The following is a 27,061-nucleotide window of genomic DNA, read 5'->3' as shown; positions in this document are numbered from 1 at the left end:
ACAGTCAGAGCAGGGGAACAGGGCCAGAGCTGAGAGTGGAGCGGAGCAAAGGAACGCCACACAAACACAGACCGATGAGAGGAGCGGGCCTCCTCCAAAGTCCAACACGACGTGGGAATTCTAATGTTTGCTAAACTTTCATCTATACAGCCGTGCAAACTATCAAACGTTTAAAGGGGGGGGGAATAAAAAAACCAAAAAAGAAGAAACACACCAAACATGCGCACACACATACACGCTCGTTAAGATGTAATGGACTTGGCCTCCTGCGAACCTGTCTACCCTCCCTGATGATTGGGCGGAACTCAGTTTAGGTTGTTTGCCTTCATGATGGCGGGCTTTCTGTTGACGTACGTGGCCCAGTAGCCTAAGTTGAAAATGAAGAACAGAACTGGGAAAATGATGCGCGATATCTTGTCCACTTTGCTGACACGGTTGTAGGATTTCTTGGCCTCCAGGTAGGGGTCCTCGAATCTCTGCAGGAAGGCGTGTTTTGCAGACGACGCCGAGGCGCTCTTGGAGATGGTCGTCAAGCCCTGGTCTTTGGCGACGTTGATGCCGTAGGTGGTGCCGACTATGTTGAAGGTGTTGTTCGCCTTCTTGGACAGAGTGGCGGATTCTCTCCTCTGCAAAGGAAGGAGGGCAGTTTAAAGTCGTCAGAAGCGACGCACCAGACTAAAACAATACTTCCATTTGAACTCATAAAGAGGAAATAGAAGCAACAACCACGAGACACGACACACACAAGAACAAAACAAAAGCCTAACCATATCTTTAATCCTGGCCATGTTAGCCTGAAACGGTTCCTGAAAAGAAAAGTAGAAAAGAAAAAAAGTTTACCGATTATAGTAAAAATTACCCAACTTACAGACTCTATTCATCAATATCTAACGGGAAGTGATTTTGAACATTTTACAGTTCTATTATTGTCAAATCAATACGACATTATACAAATCTGGACCGCAGAAAGGAAAAAAACAAACAAAACAAAACAACGAGGAAAAATATGACAAAACTATTAAGCTGGTGAAATAAAAAAGAATAAGAATGTAAACAGTTAATATCTTACCTGCTGTAGATAGCTCATTGAACAACTTCAGTTTGGATAAATAGAGTTTAAATCTGACAGGACGGATGAGCTAAAAGACCAAAAAGAATTGCTGCCATCTGAAAACAACTGATTTTCACATTTTAATAGGGGTTTATGCAAACGGTACTTTATATCTCTGTCAGTTTTGCAATCTTTAGTTATTCATAAAAGGACTCCATGCTTATTTTCAAGAGCAAATGGTGACAGCAGGGGCTAGCTGTAGCCCTTCCTGTGCAGTCAGTCTGAAGCAGGTCCTGAAGCAATTCCATTCATTTTCTGCAGGAATAATAATATGAATATATGTAAAAAATGCTGTCTGTGTAAAAGTTTAAATAATGGCATTAGCATGAACCACTATGAGATTTTAAAGATTGAAGTTATTTTAAAATGGCTTCAATCCACTTTGGTCAGCTAATAATGGCTTGTTAGAGCAGGGCCAGTTCCAGTATTTGAAATATCAGAGAGGTTCATAAAAATGCTACGACTTAAACCTCCACACTGATGTCAATTTGGAAGAAACATGGAGAATTTCCTGCCGGAGGTGCTACAGCTAGCTGCTCCTGCTGCTTTTAGAAATGGCAAAGAGCAACAGAATTCTCTGTAAATTACCTTATAATGCAAAAACTGACGGCGATGTTAAGATTCGTGAAACGGAATCTCACATTCTCACAGCATAAACTGTGAGAATGGAGACTGGCGTTGACGAGCCTTCTTTAATTCTTTAATTTAATCTCTAATTCCTTATGTTTTCGTAACTTTCACATTTCATGCCTATTTTGGCAAAATTAGTACGATATTCTGGCTGGATGTGCTACAACTAGTTGCTTCTGCTGCTTTTAGAAACTGCAAATAACTACAGATTTCTATGTGACGAACCATATAACGCGAAACTGACAGCGGTCCATAAAATATCATTTGCATAAACCATATGAAATTTTAAAGGATTGTTATTTTAAAATGGCCACAAATCTCTTTAGTCTAGGCTGTGTTAGCTCACCAATGCTGTCGGACAAAGACTTTGTTTCTCCGAACCCTGTTTGTTCAAAGAACTATCTACAGCAGGTAAGATATTAACTGTTCAAAACCTTTACTACGGAACTCCATTTTAATATGACTGGAATTTCTCCTTTTGAGGAGAGGGGGAAAAAGGAAGCGTTTTATTCTTCAGAACCGGGCGTCTGATGCTGCTAACAGCAGCAGTAACAACAGAGAGGATTAAAAACAAAGCAAAGCAATAGTGCCTGAAAACATGTCTGACAAACTGTATCAATGAAGGGAGCCAGGCCTCTTCAGGCAAACAGCTTGTGATAAAACAAACATGACAAAGGCTGAGTGTATGTGTGTGTGTGTGTGTGTGATAAAACAAGCTGGCGTCTGCTGCCTAACTGCTACTGCCGAGCCATGATTAGTTTGTCTTTCACTTTGAAACCGCACAGGAAGACACATTCTTTATTTGCTACTTCGCCACTCTCTCATAACTAAACATGCATCTCTGGAGGATCCTGTCAGCCAAACGGAGCTCGGCGCGATGCTGCGCCGTTGGATGTGGGCGTGGAGGCGGAGGGGGTGGAGGTTGGGGGAGGGGGGCACAAGTAGGGCAGTAAGATGGATTACTGAGCAGACTTCCAGTTTCCTGTGTGGCACGCAGTGTGGGTTTGCACTGTGGTAATTTCCTTCAGACCATCCATTCTGACTGTAGCCACTTTCAGGTCTGCAGAAAAACATGAAAAGAGCTTTTCTTTCTTACACCTTTTCTCTCCCCCCCTTTGAGACCTCTTTTCAGCTTGATTCAATTTCCCCTTTACTATCTTTTAATCGGGATAACTAACGTCCTCCTTTTGCTCCTTCGCAGGCAATCGGCTTCGGAACACAGCTTCTCAAGACAAACGTGTCGGAGCTTCATTGTTATACACAAAACGATGCGAGCAAACAACATTTCTGTACATGTTCAAGTGGTAGTATGTCCATTCAGTGTAGGAAAAACACCTCATTAACAGGCCTTTTAATGTGAGAAATAACAAGAATCCCGACAGAAGTTAACACGGAAACTTTGAGACTCTTCAGTTCAAGGTGACTAGAAAGTTAAGAGTGGGAGACACGTGTGCTGCGGTTGGGGTTTTCTCTTTAAGTAAGCAGGACAACAATATGAGAGCGACCTTTATTCTGCTTCCACTGCAAGTCTTCCCGAGGTCTATGAAAGCCTGCGAACGGCGGAGGGTTGCGACGATGGCCCCTGATAACGTCATGCTCCTCCATCTAACACCGCCTGGCTCCTCAGTCAACGACGCCTTGCATCAGCAGAAAAAAGGAATTACTTCTGTAACGTGTGATATGACCTCAATCAGGCATCACTGGGCCCCACAGTCTTTGGCATTAAGAATGTTCTTTGCACAGTAACCTGATGAACGAGCTCCGCCGAGTCATTTTTCTGTTGCTTTTTCGCCGAGGTGTCATCTGCAGTAATTTATATGGTCTAATTATCGGGGAAACCGTCTGTGGCATCGGGCTGTGCGCATTTTGTTATGAGTTATGTGTCACTTTGTGTAATTTACTTCTGCCAAGACATGCTTGTGCACTGTTAAAACTGATTTGGCTTGCTTTGAGAAGAATGTGACCTCGTCTTCCTAAGTTTGGCAAACTGTTGCTGGAGAATTTAACCGTGGCGGCGAGTGATGAAGAGTCATGGGCGCAACGACGGCACAGTTTGTTCACTTTTATGACAGGAGATGAGGTGTGGGCATATTTAACAAAAAGACAGTTCAGATGTTGTGAAGTGGGGTTCTGTTAAAAGGTTATGAACAGTTAATATCTTACCTGTTGTACATAGGTCTTCGAATGACCTCAGTTTGAATAAACTGTAATTCTGATTGGACTGATGTTTATAAGCATTTATATGGCTTTTAATTTGACATTACACAGTTATTCCAGCATAAATATGATGCACTATGTTCTCCAAGCTGCACTGGAAATGCTGCAGCTTACCGCTGCTGCTGCATTTTGTGTTTGCAAATAACAGATGTCATGTAAATAAATGAAGCGTGTGAAATAGTCTGCGATGTACAGGTTCATAAAAAAACATTTGTTTAAACCACTATGGAATGTTTGAGATTGGATTAGCTTTTTTGAAAAAAACATAGATCTACTTTGGTTTTGGCCGGATTCAGACTAGCCATTAGCTCCTCAATCTGGTCAGATTTAAAGGGGTAGTATTATTATTTTTGAAGAGATGTTCTATCAAAAAGTTATCATTAGTTAGTACTTTATCATCATGACATCAGTCATACGGACTATGATAAAAGGGCAGAAGTCTTCGTCCAGGCTAGGCTAATGGTTAGCCAAACCACAGCCCAAGTTTATTGTTTTTCAAGCTTAAAAAAGAACCTTTTCTCAAAAACAACATACTGGTGTTAGTGGCTTTCTTTCACATCGGTACATTGTTTGGTGAGAAAGAGTTGTTTAATAAGCCTGAAAGACAATAAACAATGGGCTCCCTTTTGGCTAGCCGTTAGCCTAGCCTGGATGAAGACTTTTGCCTTTTTCTCCAAATTCCAGGCTCTATGGCTGACAAGGTACTAACAATTGATAACGATCTGACAGAACTATTCCTTTACTATCTGTTTATCCAACTGAGGCCATTCAAAGAGCTATCTACAACAGGTAGGGTATTAATTGTTCTCATCCTCTCCACAGAACCCCATTTAAAAAAATTTGAACTGCAGCTTTAATAATGCTGATTATGTCATAATGTGGGAGTATGAGAGTGGAGTGTAACTACCAAGTAGTATAGTTCTTGATAATACTTTGACTTACTTTTTAAGTGGAGCAATAAAAAAAAGCTTTATAAGAGGCAAAAGATCAGCTGTAGAACTGCTGTAAACAATAAAAATATGGAGCCTTTTAAACTAAAAAGAACCCATTCCTACTTGAACATTTTCTTCCATTTGACCCTTAAAAAAAGCCTCTCGCAGAGCAGATCTGCACCTGCCGGGAGGGGTGACGACAGGCTTCACCTTCGGAGACATTACTGTGCTAAAATGTCTGTAGCTGGAGCCGCTTGTGACGCAGGTGCAGGTTCATGTGAAACCGCGCTCACTCCATGGCAGGGACATCCGCAGCCGGTGCTTCTGCCTAGGCTGGTTGCAATCAGCCCCTAATTTCTCCTGCAGGTCTGTCAAATCACGTCATGTGTCAAAAAAAAAAAAAAAAAAAAATTGCTTTCCTAACAAAAATTTCTCCACAATAATTACACCTTCAGCTGGGAAAAGGGGGACGATAATGAGGCAGGTGACTTGCCAAACAGAATGTCAGGTGGCAAGAAATAAATAAAATGACACTGATGCTTTTGAAGCAGCTGAGTTAATCTGAATGAGTTTGTTTCCAGCTTATAGTTTTAGATATATAAAAAAAAAAAAAAGCAACCCGCTGTTTCCACTAAACGTCCTGCGTTTGACGATTTAGTTTTGCTTCATATATTAAAGTTCGATTGCTTTGCAGTTGCTCATCTTAGCAGGGATCCTGATGGGAGTGTCTTGTCTGTCACTATGACCTCATTTTTAAATTTTTATTTTTTTTATCTATCATGACAACTGCATGCTCAGCACAGCCCCTGAGTGCCCGGGCCAGGCTGTTCTCAGGGAGTCCATTAAGACGAGCAATCAGAAAAAAAAAAAAAAAAATCTGACTAAAAAGTTCCACAGCAGCGTTTTTGCATTTCTGCCTGTCTGTCTGTGGACCAAATGGTTAGGTTATTAAAAAAATATAAATAAATAAAAAAAGTCAAGCTGCACTGATTGTGTCAAACAATCAAAAGATTTGCGGCACGCTGTCTGTCACGGCAGAAACGACTTCTTTCTTCCATCTCTGGCTGACAAGTGTTTTATGATACATCAGCAGCCGAAGCGAAGCGTTCATCTGAGACAGTTTCACTCTATTTACAGTGGGACTCTTATCATTTGAACAAGTATCTGATAGTAGATGTAGATTTATATTGCATTTTATGACAGATTATCTGCCGTAATCAGCCTGAAACCGGAATAATAAAAAGCGTGAGATAGTAATAACCGTTTTAGCTACATCTTAATTTATCCTGGGGTGTTTGTGTTGTTGTGTACTTCATTGTTTTACCCATATCTTCGATTAAAAAAAAAGAGACACCCCCTGTGAGCTCGCTCACTGGTTTGCATACTGCTTTGAAGAAGCTGCAACTTCAAGACACTTTAGCTGAATCCATCCCTTTCTTTCAAGTTAAATGTTTGATCTGATGGAAGGCCCCACGGCACAAGTAAAAAGGCTTCCACTATCACGGTGGTTATTTGCAGCCCTGCCTACAGCGTTCCTGTTTTCATTGTCACTTTAAATCTAAACGGGACGATTCAAGCTTGAACCTGGTTTCAAACAGACCGTAACACCCGTAGCCTCGGGACAGTCTTAGGACAACACTTCGTGGCCATGAAAAATTGAAGAGATACTTCAGATCTTTTGAAGTGGGGTTCCGCGGGAAGGTCACGGACAGTTAATATCTTACCTGTTGTAGACGGAAACTGGGCTAGGTTCTGACAGGACAGACGAGCTAACACCTGGTCTGAGGGTGGCGCTAAAGCAAAGAGAACAGCTGCCATCTTAAAAGGCTACTTTATAAACCTCACAGTTATTGCGACAGGAATGTTACAATATTCCAGCCTGAAGTCCTCCAGGCTGCACTGCGAGTGCTACAGATAGCTGCTGCTACTATTTGCACTTGATAGTCACAAAATTCTATGTAAATAACCATGTAATGCTAAATTGCTGATGATGTACAGCTTATAAAAATAGCATTTGTACAAACCACTTTGAAATTTTTGGGATTAGAGCTGTTTTAATGCAGCAGACGTCCACCTTGGTCCTGACCACTCTCAGACTAGCTGTTAGCTCGTCAATCTGGTCCGAATTAAGCTCTATTTCTCCAAACTGAGCTCGTTCAAAGAGCCATCTACAACAGGTAAGATAATAATGGTTCAAGGCCTTGCCACAGAACCATGCTTCAAAAGATTTGAGCTGTTCCTTTAAGGAAAATAGAGGTAATGCTGCAAATGCAGCAGTAAAAGCAGGCAGACATCTACAGGGAGCATTTCTGCCTAAATTAGTTTAAAGTCGTATTTTTTTGACCATGTCCTAGTTGAAAGCAACAGTATCTAAAACAATCATTTCAGCTTAATGAGACTTTTATGTGAACAGTAAATAGACTGCAATTAATAGAAGGAACATGGGCAGGCAAAAGCATTTCCTGCCCATGTTGGTGTTTGCCAGCTCTCCTCTTCAGCACTTAGAAAACTACGTTCTTCTTCCACAAAAAAACCCAGTTTGATGTAACTCTGACAGCTTCTGACAACTTACAGAGATCTGTTAAAGTGACTGATCAAGGAACCAGTTAATTATTAACTAAAACACACAAATCTAAATCTCGCTCTTGGCTGGAGGAAAACATTTTGTTCGCAGTCTGACGTCTCAGTTTGTGAATCCGAACAGACTGTTGACAAATGTGAAGCAAAGAAATCCATCAAATAAATTAGCACCAGTTTTTTTTCTTCTTTTGTTCATTTGATCGTTTATTTAAGGAATCTTATTGGGAGTCGTCTGCACCAAATCAACTGTTCGCTCCGACTACAACCAGCACCGTAAAATGGGTCAAGCTCCAATAGCGATATGCTAAAACACTCACAGCCAATTTGTCTTTCTATCTCCCCTTCTGTATCCTAGTAAACACACAAGCAGTCCACACCATCGACAAATAAGTAAAAGACCTTAAAGTTATGATTCATCTGCTTTTATGCTATAAGGAAAAAAAAACCCTAAAACAAACCAGTCAGCCTTGGGCGATTTATTTTATGGAAAGCACGCTCCATTTTTCTAATCAGCTTGCAGATGTAAGGATCCTTTCAGGAGAGAATGAGCTCACACTGCCTTTAGAACGAGAGCTGAACATATGCCGCGATTGTAAATCAGGGCCAACGTCTTTGGGAGTTTACTTCTGTTTTTACTCTCACTGTTCCGCCCCGATGTTCCCGTTCCATTTGGCTGGTAATGAATAAATAAAAGGTCTCTTTAAAGTCCTTACAGAGTACTCAAGGCTGTGTAAAAAAAAAACAAAAAAACTTTTTATGTGTTTCTGAAGTGCAGCTTCCCCTCACCACTCCCACAGTAGAAAATGACTCAGAAGTTTTTTTTTTAAATAAACAAACATTGTTATCAAACCTAATTTGACAAACAGAAAGGTCTTTCAGAGATAAATGCTACACTTTGTCACAAAATGCCGTTAATTCCGAAGTACAGGCATGAGATATTGCTTTTAATCACTCACCCTTATTTCCATGCCCTCTCTTTTCCCATCCCATGCCCAGCTGCGTTTGGTGAAGTAGTTGACTGTAGCAAACTCAATCAGGGCAGAGAAGACAAAGGCATAGCACACAGCCATGAACCAGTCCATAGCAGTGGCATAGGCCACCTTAGGCAGGGAGTTTCTAGCACTGATGCTCAGGGTGGTCATGGTTAGGACAGTGGTGACCCCTGAGGACAGAACGAAAACAGGAATCATTTCTCTTGCAGGGAAAAAGTCAAAGTACTTTTTTTATTTTTTACTTTTTACAGGCTCAGGTGAATTTTGATGCAATATGATATGATCAAATATGGTACAGTATGATGTGGTTCTGGCCCAGTAGCAGGGAGGCTGTCAGAGGGCTGGGGTTTTGATCCCCACCCCCTGCAGAGTGCAGAAATGTCCTTGGGCAAGACACCGACACCCCTGATGTGCCTATTAGTGTATGAGTGAGAATATAAACGAGTTGGATGCGGAGGGTAAAATATACTGTATGGGAGAAAGAAGTGGATGAGGTTGAATCAGAACCACTGTAAAGTGATGACCAGACGCTGGAGAGGTGAAAAAGGTGCTATATACACAAGTATTGACCATTCTTATTCAAAATACAATATGATACATGATGTGATATGATATCATCAAAAAGAGCCAGTTAAGGTGGTTCTGGTATCTGATTAGGATGCCTCCTGGACGCCCGATGAAAAGACCCCAGGCCAGAACCAGAACTTGCTGGATGGATTATGTATCCTCTCTAACCTGGGAAGCCTTGGGATTCCCCAGGAGGAGCTGGAGAGTGTCGCTGGGGAGAGGGAGGTCTGGGTTTCTCTTCTGGACCTGTTGCCTCTGAGACCCGACCACAGATAAGTGGTAGAAGATGGATGGATGATATGATATGATAGAATGCACTTTGATGTGATCTATGACACACTATGATATGAGGTACACTGTAACGATACATCCATCTTGTACTGCTTATCCGTGGTTGGGTCGTGGAGACAACAGATTGGGGAGAGAAACCCAGACCTCTCTCTTCCCAGCAACAATCTCCAGCTCCTCCTGGGGGACCCCAAGGCGTTCCCATGTCAGAGAGGATCCATAATCCCTCCTGTGAGTTTTGGGTCTGCCCTGGGGTCTTGTACCAGTGGGACTTGCCCAGAAAACCTCAGGTGAGAGGCATCCTAATCAGATGCCCGAACCACCTCAGCTGACTCCTTTCAATAAGGAGGAGAAGCAGCTCTACTCCAAGCTCCCCCTGCTTGACGGAGATCCTCATATTATCTCTAAGCCTGAACGTGGGCACCCTAAGAAGGAAGCCAATTTCAGCCGCATGTATCTGGGGTCATGATCCAAACCTCATAACCACAGATGAAGGTTGGAACATAGATGGAGCAGAAAAATCAGAGTTTTGCATTACTGATGATATATGATACACTATTATGATAAATGATACACTATGATGAAATCTGATATATGATACACTATATTATGGACCTATACAATACTCTAAGATATGATGTGATCTGATACGATACAGTATATGATGCGATACAATACAATACAATAGGATGGACTCAGTGATGTCTCATAATCTGCCCTCACAAAAGAACAAATAAATAACATAATATAGCATTCTTGGAGAGCAATGCTGTGCCAAGCATAAAAATTGTGTCTGTTGCTGCTTTAAAATAGAGTCCTTACACTGGTTCTAATTTGTTTTTAGAGTCAGAGTTTGATTCATGCAAAAGGTTTGAACATTAAAACAACAGTCCTGTCCACGTTGCTGTAGAGCTTTACATAACCTACTGTACAAAGTCAGAAAGTTGAGCTTCAAACTGCTGACACAGTTCACTGATGCGTGAACATCACAAGTGCACTGGGTCAGCATTTCAGAATCAAACCAAGAACTATTTCTCAATGCATGAAACCATTACAAAGGCTGCATTGTGCAGGGGTTTTGGTTTGAAGACGGCTGTAGCACGGCTTGTTGGATAAATAAATAAATAAGTGGATCCCCATGTGATGCTGAGCACCTATCTACAATAAATAAATATAAAAACAAAAAAACCCCAATAATATCAGCTCTTTATTTAACTACATTTTAGGACTAAAGTTGGAAAAATTAAATGACTTTTCTTCAGGTAAAAGACAGATGTTATCGTCTCGTCTGAGTAGAAGCAGGCTTGTTTGCTGGATTCTGTTACCTTCAGTGAAAAGTTCAGACTGTGAAAAGGGCCTCGCAGACCGCTGCCAACTAAAATGAGTTAATCTGGAAATGAATTCACCGAGGTGTAAACTGGAAATTTCACAGATCATTTCCCATTCCAGCCCGCTCGGCCAGCGCTGCCGGGAATGTGATTTGGTTCGGACAGTGGTCACCCAATCCAACCACACGAAAACAATCTCCTCTCTGTTCCAGTCTATCTTATCTCATAAAAACTGATCCACCGGAGATGCTAAACAGGAAGGTTGTGAGGAAGAACAAGGAGGCCAAACTCGCTTCAGAGAGTCGAGGGGCGACTCAAAGACTCATAGAGCCCAAATCAGTTCTGGACTGAGATGGATTCATTATCGATCTAAGAACCAATCTTTTCCTAACAGAATACATACCGTCAGAGTTTTAAACTAAGATCATCTTATGATGAGACAGGGACAGAGTTATAGCCATTTTGATTAAACCTAAAATAACATTATGCGCCATCTCACGCAATATTGCAAGATCTAATGTGATGTATTAGAACTTGGCGTATACTGTACATTAGGATTGACTTTCAGCTACTACCACATCAAATTTTAGCTCAATACCTGTAAATCGGGCCGACCTACGGCCATTTGTGTGTTTGAAAAGGCTGATTAGCTGGGGCGGCTGTCTCGCATTGGATTGACTAAAAGCTAATCAGTTGTAGATGTGCATCCAATGGTTACTTGCAAAACGTTTTATTAAAATTTGTCCATTGGTTCAAGAGAAATTTTGCTAACAGACAAAAAGAGCGGAGTAATAGTTAGTGCCAAAGCTTCAAGGAAAGATCTTGCACAATGTGTAGTGCTAGGAGGACGTGTTGGAACTGATTGATTCTCAGCTTTGTTTTCACATCACATTTTTGCTCTATTGCTGTAAAACTGACTGAGTTACAGCCATTTTTGTGTTTTCCAAAGTCAGTTAACTGTGGCGGCCATTTTGAATTGGATTGACTTCAAAGGTCAATCAGTTGTAGACGTACATCCAATGATTACTTTTTGAAAGTTTTATTAAAATCTGTCCCGTGGTTCATGAGATACTCTGCTAAAGTTGACTCCAACAGTTAGTGACAAAGTTTTAAACAAATATATTCACATGAAGGAGCATATTTCAAGTAAACCAGATGTCCCCAAATCTAAGTGTTAATCAAAACACATTAATTTGTAAAAAAAAAATACAAAGCTTATGAGGAAAAAATAAGGAATTCGCCCCGATCACTGTGTGATTCCAACGTTTCTCTCCCATTGTGAGGAACATCAGTCGTTAAAATACCATTAATCAAGTGGCTGAAATGATTTTCTGGTAACTATTAAAAATATACTTGGGGCGGTTTTTGCAGAGAAATGATTTTGGTGTAAAAATCAATGCCACTGAGATAAAGTCGACAGCTTTTAGAATCTGTTTGACTTTAATTAGTAGGCGCTTCAGTATCGCTTTTATACAACACTTCATAGAAAAGAAAAAGTCTTCATTAATGCTTCATGCTGAATCAAGAATAGCTGAATGCCAAAATCATTTCCCCCTAACATTTTGTTAAATATTAGACATTTCCTAAATGCTTGGATTTAGATTTTATGTACAGGATTTCAGGTTTTTGCAAAGAATAAGCAAGGTTTGATCTCCCGCTGCTTTTATAACTTCCCGTCTCAGTCAGTAAACATATGCAATCTGAGCCGTACGGTAACACCAGTGGGATTACTTTGGGCTGTTAAAACCTACTGTTTCATCTATACTGTGCAGTAAGTAGGAGCCCTTCAAATCGAACCAGACAAATACTAAGCTCCCAAATCAAAATCCCTGTCCCAGAGTGATCTGAACTGAGTAATGAATCATTTATTTCAGACTTACCGAATACAGTGCGCGCAGGAACGGATTCTCTGTTAAGCCAGAAGGAGACCTGAGACAGTATGACAGTCATGATGCACGGGAGGTAGGTTTGAATCACAAAATAGCCAATTTTCCGTTTCAAATGGAAATATGTTGTCATCACTACATATTCTCCTGAGGGGGGGAGCACAGAAAGAGAGTGACAAAGAGAGTTGGGATTATTAACACAACCAGCTGGGAGCAACGAATGTGCTGCTTGAACATCAAAAATACTAGTTAGAAGTTGACTGACTCTGTGAACACGGCATAAAAACACCAGATGTTTAATTCCTAATCATTTTTACACTTCAGTCAAAAACAAAAAGCAGACAAAATCGCTATCGTTTAAAGCAGGTTTGGTGACGGTTAGGTTCGGATAAAGCAGCAACTCACATCTTTTAAAGTGATGTTTTGTGGAAAGGCTATGAGCAATTAATATCTTACCTGTTGTAGATAGCTCTCTGAACAGCCTGAGGTTGGAGCTACAGAGTTCAGTTCTGACAGGACTGAAGAGCTAATGGCTAGTCCAAGCAAGGTCAAGTACAAAAGTGGATTATTGCACTTGAAGCTCAAAAAATTTCTAAATGGTTCATGCTAACATTATTGTATAAATCTTTACATTGTTTTCAGCTTCACATTACAGATATTTAAACAGAATTCTGTGCTTATCTGTGAATGTAAACAGTGTCAACAACAGCTAGCTGTAGCACTTCCTGTAGGAATACCACATTTCTGCCAGAATACTTGTGTAATGTGGTGTCAAGGATTTTAAAATAGTGTTGGCATGAACCACTATGAAGCTTTAGCGTAGGACGCATCTATATTATAACTACAGACAGGACCTGAATATGGAAATTGAAACCACAAAGGTCAAGCACCCCCTGGTGGCTGATTACTGTACAGGTTTTAAAGGTACTGTCCCTTCATATAAAGAAATAGGACATTTTTCCAAAACCATTAGTTTCAATTAGTTAATTGAATTTTGGACAGTGGAAGTTAATGGAATCTTTATTCATGTTGATGGTTTGAAGATGCAGAAATTAGCCGTTTCCTTGTTAATGCAGTCACTCTGTTTCTACAAACTGGTAAACAGGTTGTTCAGAGAGCTACAAGACAGCCAGATTCAGTTTCCCCAACCATCAAAAAGTATGAACTTTTTCTTTAAATAAGGGTGATGTTACAACAAAAAGCCCCTACGCATTTTAATTCACATCAGAAAAAAACCAACTGAAAGTAAATTAAACCAAACATCTGTTATAAATGCAAAAATTTTTTTCTGGATCAGGACATGTTTTTGTGTTGTACACTGCTCTCTAAAGATGCTTGCAAGCCAAAATGAAATCTGCAATTTCTGAAATATTTAATTTCACTAGAATATTCCACCCTAAATACATTTCCATTTTTCCGTCTCTCTCTCTCTCTCTCTCTCTCTCTCTCTCTCTCTCTCTCTCTCTGTAAGTGAAGAATGTGTGCCTGCGTCTTTCCCACCCATTTGTATTTGTCAGTGATGGCAGCAAACAGCCAGATTCAGTTTCCCTGAGCACTGGCTCTCCAACCCAGGTTTGCAATCTGTGTTGCAGAGATATGAGGAAAACAAGCCTCCGCTCCCTGAGGTGTTTTGTCTGACGAGATTCTGACTGGGACTGGAGAGGCTGAAATCTGCCTGTTCCCTCTGCTCACTGTAGTCCATTAAGATTACAGTCAAAAAGAAATGAGATTCCTGTTTGAAGAAGCACAACAATTAGGGTGGGCTCAAGGAGTTCGTCCCTTTTAGAGCTGGATAAGTTTAGTTATTCAAACATCTGCTTGGAAACCAGCAACTAGGCAGGAGCACGACATATTTCGTCTTTAAAGTCTGACGAATCTCTGTGACTCTGTAACTCCCCTCCTGAGAGCTGCATGAGCAAACAGGTTAAATCTCTCTAAATGGGAAGCTAGCGTGGCTCAGCTGTAAGCTCTGCTCTCTGCCAGTGATTAACAGAAGCAACCTTCAGCTTTGTAGTCGGGTGTTCGACTCTTCTTCCGATCTCTTCGCTCTGTTACCTAAAGCTGGTGCATGATGTTACTCTCGTGTCTGACAGAGGAACACTTCTCAGGTTCATCTTGGTATTTTTATTTTTATTTTTTTGTATAAATGTAGTCAAAGAAACAAAAAAAACACTCACTGACAAAAAAAGTTAAGCACCCAGACTGAGAGGTGAAAAGGAAATAAAACTGCCTTATGTCTGCCATGGGTCTGTGCTACAATGATTATAATATTAGTTCAAATGGATAAACAGAACTGGGCACACTGCTGGTCCCACGTCAGCAGGGTGTGTGTCCCCCCCCCAATTGCCCCCTGAAATTCCCTGAACTGCGATACTGCTGCAAGCTGGCCCACGGCCACTGGAAGAAATTTATTAGTTTTTGAATTTAATTTCCCATTGAAGTAAGCTGCAAGACTGTGCGTAAAGGCACATCGGGACTGTTCGTCCTTCGGTGTGTATTGTTACAGCCCCTGTCTGGCGTCTTATAACTCCGCAGTCCAGTTTGTGCCTGATGATTCAAGATGCTCTGTCAGTTTGTCGGCCCCATTGTAAACATTCAGTATGCCTGCGAGGAATTCACCACAAAGCTGTTAAAGTTGTGCTATTGCTATAAACTAATGTGGCCTAACTGTAGAATATTTTTGTTTTTTTTCCTGTCTAATACAGACTGAAACCTTTGGTATGTTTTCTCCTCGTTATTGTCTTTCTTCTGTCGTTGTACATGATGTCGCACAAGCGTGTCGTCTGACAGTAATAATTGTCCGTGCGAAACACTGTGCCCACTGAGCATTGTGCGGTCACGTGGATTAAACAAAGCAAAGAAAAAACAAAGGGAAAAACCGAAAAGATTTTTGCCTCAGGGAACTTTTGTAATTGATGAGTTATTCGATGAATCGTTTCGGCTCTAGTCATCGCTGCCAAATGAGCGCACGATTGTCATCTATGGTAACGCAGAAGCCAGATTCGTTGCTGAGTGGGATACAACGCCCCTCGTCATCAGTCCATGCCCCCAGTTATGACACTGCTCTGGTGGTGATGACACTCTAAGCATGGGACAGTGAACAGTGAACCCATAGTCCACTACCTGTGTTTGAATGTGACGGGGTTCTGTGATGCTTGGTGCACAGTTTTGATGATCCTCCTTTGGGGTAGTCTGTTTTGGGTGACCAGAACCTACCATCAAAACCCTATTGGTTTAGACATTGGTCCACTGTGACATCCATACACCCCACAAACTGGGCAATTGTTTGACATAACTGCCCAGCTCCATGCAAACACACAACATGACCCCATCAAACTCCATCATGTGCTGGCTATCCTGTGTCTATGAGGCATCTTCTGTGTCTGCTGACCCTCACTCACCGTTTTGACTGACTGTCTGAGGCTCTATTGCTCCACTCGTGATGCCACCACTTACTGTGTGTCCTCTGGTATTAGACGTGTCAGCTACTTGCAAACTGATTCATTTACATATCCATCACCGGTCTGCATATGGACCACATTATGTCCAAATTGGACCATTTCTTCTTAACTTTTTAAATCAGTGAGTGTGCATGACATAAAGTAGCAGAAAGAAATATAAAGGAACATAGCTTTATGACCTCCAGGACTCGTTCTACAGTTTTGATGAGAAAAAAAAAAAAAAAGTTCATGTCGACAAAATCTTTGGCTAGAGATTTTTTTCAGTTTTTTTCACTGATTAAAGTTGACTCTAGGCTAAAGTCTCAAGGAGAACAAATTAAGGCTTTCACCTCTTGCACATAGTTTTATAAGAGCTTTGGAAATGTGCTGCAAAGTTTCCCTGACAACTAACAAGAGTGTGTTTTCTCAGTGGAAACAACTAATTGAAGCTAAATAAAAAATACGAGAAAACACGAAACTGTTGACTGCTTCAATACGAAAAGACAAAATAGTGCAAGTGGAAGTCAAAAGAAACAAATCAAAACAATTTCATTGGTTGCAGAATATATGAAGAAAAAAATAAACACTGTTAAAAAAAAAAAGTTTCATGCCATGTTTTATTACCTAGCCTGCACAGGCTGCGGGGAGCACAGCTCATTGCAGTGTGCTGTAACCTTTCGCCTGAATTTAATCGGATTTCACCTGCAGGAATCTGTATTCTGTGTTGCTGTCTGGGCTGAGAATGGCATGTGGCGTACCTGTGCTGGAACTGATGGTTTCTTTGCCGATAACGTGCCCCAGTAAGTCGTACTGGTTCAGCCTGGAGCCGCCCTCTGCCACAGCCACGGACCTCTCGTCCCCTTGGGTCCACAGGTAGATCACCTCATTGTTGGTGTAAGCATCTGGGCAACAATGTGAGGACAAAAAAAAGGAGCAAACATGAATTAAAGTTGCCATGCTGATTATATAGTAAAGATGGATTGCAAACTGATATGAGAGAGGGATTTTTTGTGGGATAGTACGATTTCAATACTGAACCTGATTTCTGTGGGTTTTTTTTACTGATCAACTTCATAGATTTGGGTTGAGATGCATCTTTACTAGGGGTGTGATGCTATGTCAAAATAAAGGTTTGCATGTACTTCAATATGAGGGTCACAATGTGGTACGAGTGGTACAACAGGAAAAAAGGAACATGTACAGCAAGTTAGGATTTTTCAACTATGTTTACTTAAAAAATAAAATTATATTGTACTGTTTTCTTTCACCCAGTCTGAATTGCAAACAGCGTCTGACATGCCATGTGTCAAAAACCATCTCTAATATCTCATAAATACATGTCTGACCTCCTGCAGAACATTTCAAAGCATGCATTATATAACTTAACTGCTTGCTATATCAGCTTTTGTCGCTCTCTGCTGTAGTTCATGCCCAGGAAACTTTTCTATAAAGCTGACGTGAAACAAACAGGCAGGCCTTTAAGCTTTGAGTTGTTATTCTGAGCCATAATTTATATTTGTTTGATGTAGAGTGTTTAGATAGTAAATCCCTCTGCTTCTTTTCTGGTGTGGCTGTTAGTGACATGCAGTTAAATACAAGCGGCACGCCGATGTCCCCCATCGCTGAGGATCTTGAATAGTAAATGTCTTTAGTTTTCGAGATGAGGGGTTTTCTCAACTGTAACTGAACAGGGCATACAGATATACATCCTTCAGTGTTAATATTGTTTGATTAAAGCGTCAAGACAGACACTCTAACACTCTGCTTGCTCCTGCGGTGCCTGATAGTGTTTAGCTTGCTGGACATGTTAATGTGTGTTTTGAATTGACTGGAAGAAAGTTTAGAGAAAGTTTTTCGCAAAATATGAGGTCTTACATTACATCTTTACTCATAAAGGTTTGGAGGGAGAATATATTTAACTTACTGTAGTGAAAATTCAAAGTCTAAGGCGGTGCAGAGTGACGGATCCTGGCGAGTGGAGAGAGCAATTTTATTGGCCACCAGGTGCAATGTCGGAGCCAGAGGGTGGCCAATGGTAGCCTTGGCAACCATAGATTAATTGTTGGCTACCCTAATCATTTGAAACTAGTTTTAATTTTGCTTAAAAGTATAGTTTCCTCAACCCATTGGCAGTGGCCATCTTGGTTTTTGATGTGGCAACCCAATTTTCAATGAGGCCCTTACTTATGACTAGTCACATCCACACACAAAAATGGAAGTTGGTACGTTGCTTATTTTTCAAGTTGTGCAGCTCACAAGACGAACGTATGGAAGAAGGATATTTCCAAGTTCCTTCTTCGCGTTGCAGTGAGAGACAAAAAGATCCACCTGCTTCTAGTTGGGGCGGTGACTAGTGTATTTGTTGTTTATTTTAATGTACCTGAGCCAAACATCTGTACTGAGACAGCTATAATTAATACATGCACCTTTACACCCCCAATTTTTAGCACTGTTTTATTACTATCATTCAAAAACAAAGTTTAGAAACTGAAATTACTATTCATAGCAATTTCATTAGAGAAATCTGTGTCCATTCTTGCTGAATACTAGATTTCAGTTACCCAACACTTTGTATTCACTGTCGTCTGGTTCTTTTCTTCATGTTTCATTTTTAACTGGAGAAAGCTGTGGACTGCAGATAGGCCACTTGGTCTCATCCACCATCACTCTTTGTTTTAAAGTCGTGCAGAAATCTGCCGATAACAGCTTGTAAGATCTTTCTTATCTACGCAACACAAAACCCAAAACTCAATTGCACCAAAAACAAAAAAATGTAGATTCTTAGAACCACAGAATGCATGTCCACTGTCTTTCTGTCCATCTGAGAGGAGCTCATAGTCAGAGAACTCGGCTGTTTTTCTGTTCCGAGTTGATTTATGTGATTCTCTTTGAGCAACACAGTTTAGATTACACATGGAGTCAGAGGCAAACTGTGCTGAGTGACAATAGTTTTTACCAAGGCTCTGCCGAGCCCATGTAGCTATCTGATCATGATGATTGTTTTCCATGCTGTACCACCTGAGGGCATGCGCCACACTGAGACTTCCCCAGTCTTCCTGTACCCCAATACATTAATATTACACACTGCAGATGCTGACAGACATAAAGTCTTTGCATTTCTGCATTGAAAAAAACAGAAACAAAAAAAACCCTTTTACACAGACATTGAAACTTGCTTGGGATCCTTGACTTCCTAACTTTTCAGCAACTAACCCCTATTTTAAAACATTAAACACTTTTAAACTTTTGTAATTCTGGGGTTTGTACCTTAAAAGTGATAGATCAAACCTTCTGATGTGAGGTTTTGCAGAAAGTTCAGAATAATTAATAGCTTCAGTTTGATCAAACTTTTTTTTTTGACAATTTTGAGATTGGAGCCGTTTCAATGCTGCAGCAATCCACTATGGTCTCTGCCCTGCTTGGACTCTTCAGTCCGGTTAGAATTAAATACCGTTTCTCCAAAGTGTGGCTATTTAAAGAACTATTTACAACATGTAAGATATTAGTTGATCATATTTTTTCAGAGAATCTCACTTCAAAAGATCTGAACTATCGCTGCACCAATAATGAGATGGAGGAAGTGACTTTTACTAGATATTTCTGATCTGCACAGAATAAATCCATAGGACTTTGGCTATTCTCTGGCATTGCTGTTAATACTACCACTGATTTATTGGAGAAATGATCCTGCTAGCACTCTGACTACACTTTCAGCCCCGAGCGTTTCTATAGCTTCTTGTACTCCAAGACTAAAATACTGTGTGCAGCATGTTCCCCAGCACATATTTATATCTGAACTAAGCCACTGCGAGTCACTGGCCCAGGCTTCTTTAGTTTGCGGCTGAGTAATAGTCCCCATTTAATGGTGTTTAAACCTTGATCTTTATGCACTGAACCACTTGCTCAGCAATAAGTGGAAATGTGTTAAACACATAGATTTTTCCCTGGCTCCTCATCTGTGTAAAAGTAAATTTCTCTTGTGCCAAAAGTGCACTTGAAGAAGTGCAATAGTTTTGTTGTGCTGCCACGTGTTCCCTGCTTCTATTAGTCTTTTAACTGAGACCATCTGTGCTGACTTACAGCTTCCAAACTTCAGAGGACAGGCGTGTGCATCCATTGGGAAATCCTCCAGGTGCATGGGGCACTCTGCATGAATGGTCAACCTGAAGGGCAGAAACAGAGAAAATTGAAGGCCGTGCATGCCGCAGTTTGAATGTGGCAAGCCTTACAAAAACATTATGATGTATGCCTCCCAAAACATCACAGAGCGACCTTCCTTACACTACAGTCTATCGTTAGGCACGAATTTCTCTCCAAATGTCTTAATTAGACATTTCAGATTTATCAGCTCTAAGAACTCCTCTGACTAAGAAGGAGCCTCAGAGTTTATTTCATCTGGCCAGATCATGGCTGGGCTTCAAAATGTTCCCTAAATAAACAGAGAAATATGGCTCACATTACCTCACTCATAAATATTTAATCAACAATAAAAACCATCCTTTGGTGGACTGAAATCCAACACAAACGGAGCAAAAATTGGGTTATTCTAATGCAATTACAACATTTATAGCCTATGCATCAACTCAGTATTGGGTTATTTGCAAAAACAGGATTGTAAAATAACAACTGAGCAAGTAAAGGTAGTTTGTTTAGATGGGATTCTCATTTCTGCAGCGTTTAGACTTAACTGAACATGCTATAGATCAAATGCAGACATTCAATTTGTTTAAAATCCTATAATTATTGCGTGCCGACCTTTTTTTTTTTTTTTTTTTAATATGTAACGTGAACTTTCAAATTCTGCTAAGAGAAAGTATCAAGTAGATTTATATGGTAATTCTAATGTTGCCAGGCATTCCTCATGAGAAGTTCATTTGAGCCTCGGTAAAATACTTTGTGCAACATCTCAGCATGCTCCTAAAAGCAAAGTTAATGTTTCTAATTAGCTTCTCGTAGCCTTTACAACAACCCTGTGCTCATTTTTTCCTCTCTCCCCACCCTCTTGGCTGCTTTCTGGCGCTGTCTCATTACTGATAAGTGGCTCAATAACTACGTAAATTAACACAATACAACATAAATCAAATGCAAGCATCGCACCACTGCGTATCACACAGCACTTACATCAGCGACTAATTGATGTCATTCATCTATTGCTAAACTGTACACAGATCCTCACAGAAACAAAGGCAAGGAAAGAAAAAGATCACAGATTTACTTTGACTAAAGACAAAGGAAGGAGCTACCTTTGTAAAATAAAACTTCAGTGAGACTGTTTAGGATCACATTTATACCTTAGGCAAAAACAAAACATTAGAATGCAATAATACAGTTCATCACAATCTCAGTTTTTAATTTCTTAAGTGTTGAAGCAGTAGTTCAGATCTTTGTTTTCTGAGAGCTGAGCGCACATGCAGATTGCTCCCCTTCCCAGCCCTCCTGAGGGTCATCGGGGTCTTTGCTGGCCTGGCTCACATGCAAGTGGTTTTGGTCGCATGTATGAGGGTGTAAATTGGTGTGAAACTGCTCATGGATTCAATTTAAAACTGGCTTGTTTATGCTGGAGTTGTGAGACCTCAGAGACCTTTCATAGCTTATAAGCTATTTTCAAAGAACAAGGTGAGAAAACGGGCATTATTAAAATGAAAAGTTATATAACTCCAGGTTAGTTCCTTTGACTGTTATGTTCTCTAGAGAAAACAAGCTAGCTTATATTCTCAAGTCATATATTTAAAGTTAGAATCAATGTAAAATATAGATGTGTTTCAGTTCTGGGAGTAAATTATGCCATAAATAATAAAATCCAAGTAATAATGGATCATAATAAGTGATTTTAATGTGAAAATTGTAATGTATTTAACATTAGGAAATAATTTACTGAGTCTGTTTTTTCTGTGTGTTGTGGATGACTTGAGGATTTTTGATTTTGACATGGGATGTAAATCAGCTTCAGCTTCAGCCTATTCCTTTCTGGTTGTTTTGTTTTATATTGTCAATGTAGCTGTTATTTTTTTAGTTCAATGGTCATTCATTCAAGTCAGATAGTTGTGTATCGTTGTTAAGACATTGCAGGCTGGTGTAGCAAGTGTTACATGGCTACATGTAATTAAAAAAATGTAGCACTCCCAAAAAGGTATGCATATCGCCCACCGCCATTCATGTCAGAAATTTAAACCAAAATCATCTTATGTTGAGACAGGACAGCGTAATAGCTGTTTGGGTTAAAGCTTGAAAATAAAACCAATATGAGACATGTTAGAGACTGTGTTGTGAATGACTTTTAGCTAATATAACATCAAATTTTAGATCTATTTCTGTAACAATTTTAGCTTTTTGCCACTTATCCCTTTTAGCTACCCTTTTACTGCTTTAAGCTAGCCTTTTGCTTCTTTGAGCTTTAAGCTAATGTGCTGCTACTAATGTAGTCATTTTCAGCTTCTTCGACACTTTTCAGCAGTCATCTGTTCTGCATTCACACTGCAGTTTGGCAGAAAATGCAATTTTTCTAGTTTTCGTAGTTTTCTCTCTGTTTTTAAGACTAAAAAAAAAACAGATGTCCATTTCTAACATTCACTCAGTCTTTGTTAAAAAGCGGCATTGCACTTGAATTACTGTCCTTGTCGTGCTACGTGCTATACGCAGTAGTGGGTGTACAGTTCCACACGAGTTGTTCTGGATACTATGGTTTCGTTGAATGCCTTCGATCGCACTTGAACTCCATACCCCAGGTATGACCGAGCAACTGCTTGTGTTTTAAAATCTGGTTTAGCAACTTAACAATATTATTCTGACTGCAAACTGTTTAATGAGAAACTTATAAAGTTTGTCTTTCTAAAGAACATTTGGCGTCTTTAAGGGGAGCAGCTGCTGGTAGAAACCAGAGGTGAACTGACAGTGAGTGATAAATGCTCTGACAAAAATAGGACTGCAGCAGCTCCGGCAGACAATAGCAGCTCCCTCCTTTCAAAAATAATGATGCAATCCGGCGAAGCTCGGGCCGTCACGGCATTTGTCAGTTCAGCTGCTGCAGACGTGGTGATTAGCTGGATTTAAGCGGCTGTCTAGTGAGGAGTGCTAATCAACAAAGAGCGTTGAAACACTCCACTGTGAACTTCTTATAAGGTGGATTTACATAGAAAAGCCTAAAACTGTACCTGTGCTGGCAGCAGAACATCTGTTCTCAGTCTTCCCTTTGGAGTGGTGCACACAGGGGTTAATGTGGAATTTGTTATGTGGACAGGCTCTGTGGTTTTAGCACCTAATTCCTGCTAAAACAGATGCCCAACATGAGCTTTAAATTAAAGCTGCTGTGATTTAAAGAAAAAATATTGTCACTGTAACATGTGTATATCAGTATCTCATTTAGCTACTTTGACGTGAATGAATTGTAAACTATTGTATTCCAAGTGCCATACGATTATGCTAATAATCTGCCAGGTGTCCCAGTGGTCAAGCAGTGCAGCCCAGAGTTTTGAGACTGCACTGATTGTACGTACTACAGTACACGCTCTGTTCTTTTTAAAAAAAGATGGTGCCAAAGACACATCGGACAAAAAAGAACAAAAGAAGAAACAAAGAAACGAGCACTCTTTGAAAGAATATGTATCATCTGATGCCTTTCATGACAAGTTTTACATCAAGTACTTGTGTAATCTATTAGCTCTCAAAGGATGCGATAGGTATAACTCTAAGCTATCAACACGCCAAGTTTTAGCTCAAAATCTGTAAAATTAGCTGAGTTATATCCTTGTTCTAAGGTCGATTAAATTAGATTAGATCAGTCATAGTGGCCATCTCAAACTAGGTTGATTCCAAAAGTTGATCAGTTGTGGATGGACATCCAATCTGCCCATTGCTCCATGAGGTATTTAGCTAACAGAAAGACAGGGATGACCCCAACAGTTACCGCCAAAGTTTTAAGCAAGGATTTAGCACAGAACTTGGACTTAGTGTTCAGGATGACTCTCATCTGTAAAACTGACTGTTATAGCTTTTTCTGTGCTGGCTAAGGTCGATTAGCTGTGCTGTCCATCTTAAATTTGATCGATGGATACACCTCCATTGATTACTTTCTGAGAGTTTTATTAAAATTCATCCACAGGTTTATGAGATACTTTGCTGGCTGACAGACAGACAAACACACATACACAAGGACTTTTGATTTATCACTCGAAGACCACAACAACACAAAAATGGTGTCAAATTCCAGGTGAGAAATCAGTCAAGCTTTTTTCTTCTCCTTTTCCTTTGATAAAAAAGTTGACCAGTCCGCACATTATCACCCCTTATTAGGGTGTAATGGAAACTGTAGACCCCTGAGTGGAACGTTGTGGCACAGCTGATCCAAAACTAGTATGATTAAGAGCACGTGCACATGCACTATTGATGTGTCAGTAAGAGTACAGGATTATCAGCATATAGTAAATAAATTCTCGTACATATGAGAAGGAAACACACATATAGACAAAGATAGCAAGCTACTTTACTTTGACACTGTGTTCAAACCACAGACGTCCTGACAGTACAAACAGATCATTTCTGTGATGTCTGCTGGCTCAAATTTTGTACATTTTTGTACAAATCTTGAATTGAGGTTACAGTTTAATTTTGGGAGACCCAAAGGTTATCTGAAACTCATGAAACCAGTGTGCCTTCTGTTATAACTCAGTCGTATTCCTCCCCGCCGTTCCATCCACGCGTCCCTCAGCTGTCGGGATGTTTCATGTTCAGTGATCTATCAGTGTGTCTATTAGCAGAGGAAATGGGTTGTGAAGAGGTGTGAACGTGTTCGTGTGCGCTCTTAAACGTAGCTGCTGTGAATTTGTCCGGAAATGAGGTCTTATTTCTGCCGCTTACGGCTCTGTTCAGCTTGGATCACACAGGTCATCTGGTGATTTCTAAAGACCGGACGCCTGAACACAGCTGCTGTCAGAGTCTGAGGCGAGGGGTTGAGTTTTAGTGATATCTTTACAATCAGCTAGACAAACCAGGGCTTTTAAATGGGTTTAAGCTTAACAAATGGATACATATGCATCGTGTTGAAATATGCATTATATCTTGATGCTGATCACTTAACTTCAAAATATGACAAAATATCAATTTGATTCTCTTTAACTAATCTGACAAAGATTTATGGGGCCAGCGGCTTTTCATCCCTCATGTTGGATGGCAATCATCCTTTTTTAGTTTATCAAGATGGTATATAACTCCTGGTAAAAATGGAAAACTTTTCCTTAAATTTAGAAAAGTTTGTTGACACGCCTGACAATTGGCTGTATTAATCATCAAGAAGATAAACCATACTTGCTACTCTGCCCCCCACAAAAAAAAGAAAAGAAAAAAAGAATCAGAATGGGAATGAATGGCATCAATTAGAAAAGAAAGTCACGAGCAATGTATGTTGCTACAACTGGTCGAATGGTTTAGTTAGGTCTTCAGGTTGTGTCTGTGACCACGGCCCTAATGGAGCATAGAAGATAAAACCTGTCTATCCAGAGGAAGTATAAGCTGCCCTCTCATCTATTGCTCTCCTGAAAGGTCCTGTGTGGAGTATGCCCTCCCGTCACCTCAGCAACTTGTCTCCTGCTCGACGACAAATTGCATTATTGATGCGGGTCACGCCATGGCTACCCACCAAACATTCCTCTGAATGTCCCAGACTGCCTCCATCTTAAAGTGCAAACTCCCAGTGTTCTGTGCCACAGGATCAATGCTACTTGACAATGAGCTGTGCTGGTAGGTTTGGTGTGAAGCGAGGTGTCTTGGTGACTCACAGTTTGGGCTCAAACCTCAGAACTTAATATCTCAGCTGGTGCGATAGTTTCTCCTGAGCTTTGACCTGAGAAGAACATCTGTACAACCAGCTATGCTGTCAGGATCGGTATCTGAGGGTTGGGTTGTGGAGGCAACAGGTCCAGGACAGACAACCCTTTCTCTAGCGACATTCTCCAGCTCCTCCTGGGGGATCCTAAGGCATTCCCAGACCAGAGAGGATACATTATTCCAACGATTTCTGGGTCTTCCCAGAAATCGTTATGCTGTAGACAGTGAGACATGCCTGGAAAACATCCAAAGGGAGGCATCCTAATTAGATGCCTGAACCACCTCAGCTGACTCCTTTCTATGTGAAGGAGCAGCAGCTCTACAATGAGCTCCCCCCGGATGATGGAGCTCCTCACCTTATCTTTAAGGCTGAGCCTGGCCACCCTAAAAGGGAAGCTCAAGTGTGGAAACTCCTGCTCTTAAACAAGTCTTTTAGCTTAAACGTTGAACAATGTAAACAAGTTATTAGAGTTGCTTTGCCCTTCTTTTTTATGTTAATGGTGCTAACACTACGTGAAAGGCACGTGGCTCTATGAAATACTCAACAAACTGCCATCCATCATGGCGTAATAAACAGCTGTGATGATATCATTGAATGAACTCTGTAGGAGGGTCAGTTGAGAAGATAATTTTCAAACCATTATGCATATTAGCTGTAGAAGTATCATGTTTTCTGTTGTTTTAGAGACCAAAAAAACAGATTAACTTTCGGTATAAATATAGTTTGAAAGATATGATGCCTTTTATTGAGCTTTGTTTGACAGCTTTAAGCTTACTGAAATGTACTCTCGCTTCAAATGAAATCACTGAGTTGTTTTTTAATAAATAAAAGACAGTTTGGCTTTGTGTAACTGAGGATTATAATACTTTCCTTCATAACACAACCTATCTGTTATCTTTCCACACACATTTAGGTACATAAACATGGCAGCGCTTGTAGCACGACATCAGAGCACATGTGTGTTTGTTGGCCTTGGCAGAACTACCTCCACAGAGATCTGCTCATGTGAGATGACAACAACAACAGCAACAAAAAAAAATCCCCCCCATTTCCCTTTTTTCCCCTCCACCCTTGGAAATGAATACAAAGCCCGTAGATGAGCTTTAAAAAGACGTTTCTCCTCGACTGCTTTAAGGAGGGTCGACTCCGAGAATCAATGTGAAGATCAGATGATATCAGTTAATTGTTTCTGGTGTGGTTCTGCTCAGCACGGGTCCTCCCCGCTTCACTGCAGACAGAAACCTTTCAACATGGGTGGGATCAGACGTGT

The 27,061-nt window shown here is 40.5% G+C and overlaps 1 protein-coding gene across 3 annotated transcripts in view; it reads right to left on the bottom strand.

Annotated features, from left to right (window-relative positions):
- Positions 1 to 6: 6 nt before the first annotated feature.
- gabra3 (gamma-aminobutyric acid type A receptor subunit alpha3) overlaps positions 7 to 27,061 on the bottom strand; it is a 125,205-nt gene continuing 98,150 nt past the window's right edge. For 2 of the 3 annotated variants that reach the window (XM_017412489.2, XM_017412490.2), the window contains exons 6-11: positions 20,052 to 20,134; positions 16,730 to 16,873; positions 12,526 to 12,678; positions 8,427 to 8,632; positions 768 to 806; positions 7 to 626 (exon numbers count right to left, since the gene is read on the bottom strand). In XM_017412489.2, coding sequence (XP_017267978.1) covers positions 306 to 626; positions 768 to 806; positions 8,427 to 8,632; positions 12,526 to 12,678; positions 16,730 to 16,873; positions 20,052 to 20,134 — 946 coding nt within the window. In that variant the 3' untranslated portion in view covers positions 7 to 305. The remainder of the gene's footprint in view (positions 627 to 767; positions 807 to 8,426; positions 8,633 to 12,525; positions 12,679 to 16,729; positions 16,874 to 20,051; positions 20,135 to 27,061) is intronic. The other variant, XM_017412491.2, reaches the window with a different exon arrangement.

This window comes from Kryptolebias marmoratus, linkage group LG13 (genome assembly GCF_001649575.2).
Source record: "Kryptolebias marmoratus isolate JLee-2015 linkage group LG13, ASM164957v2, whole genome shotgun sequence".
Lineage (NCBI taxonomy): Eukaryota > Metazoa > Chordata > Actinopteri > Cyprinodontiformes > Rivulidae > Kryptolebias > Kryptolebias marmoratus.
Note: the sequence above shows the minus strand (reverse complement) of the source record. Positions and strands in the feature narration are given on the sequence as shown.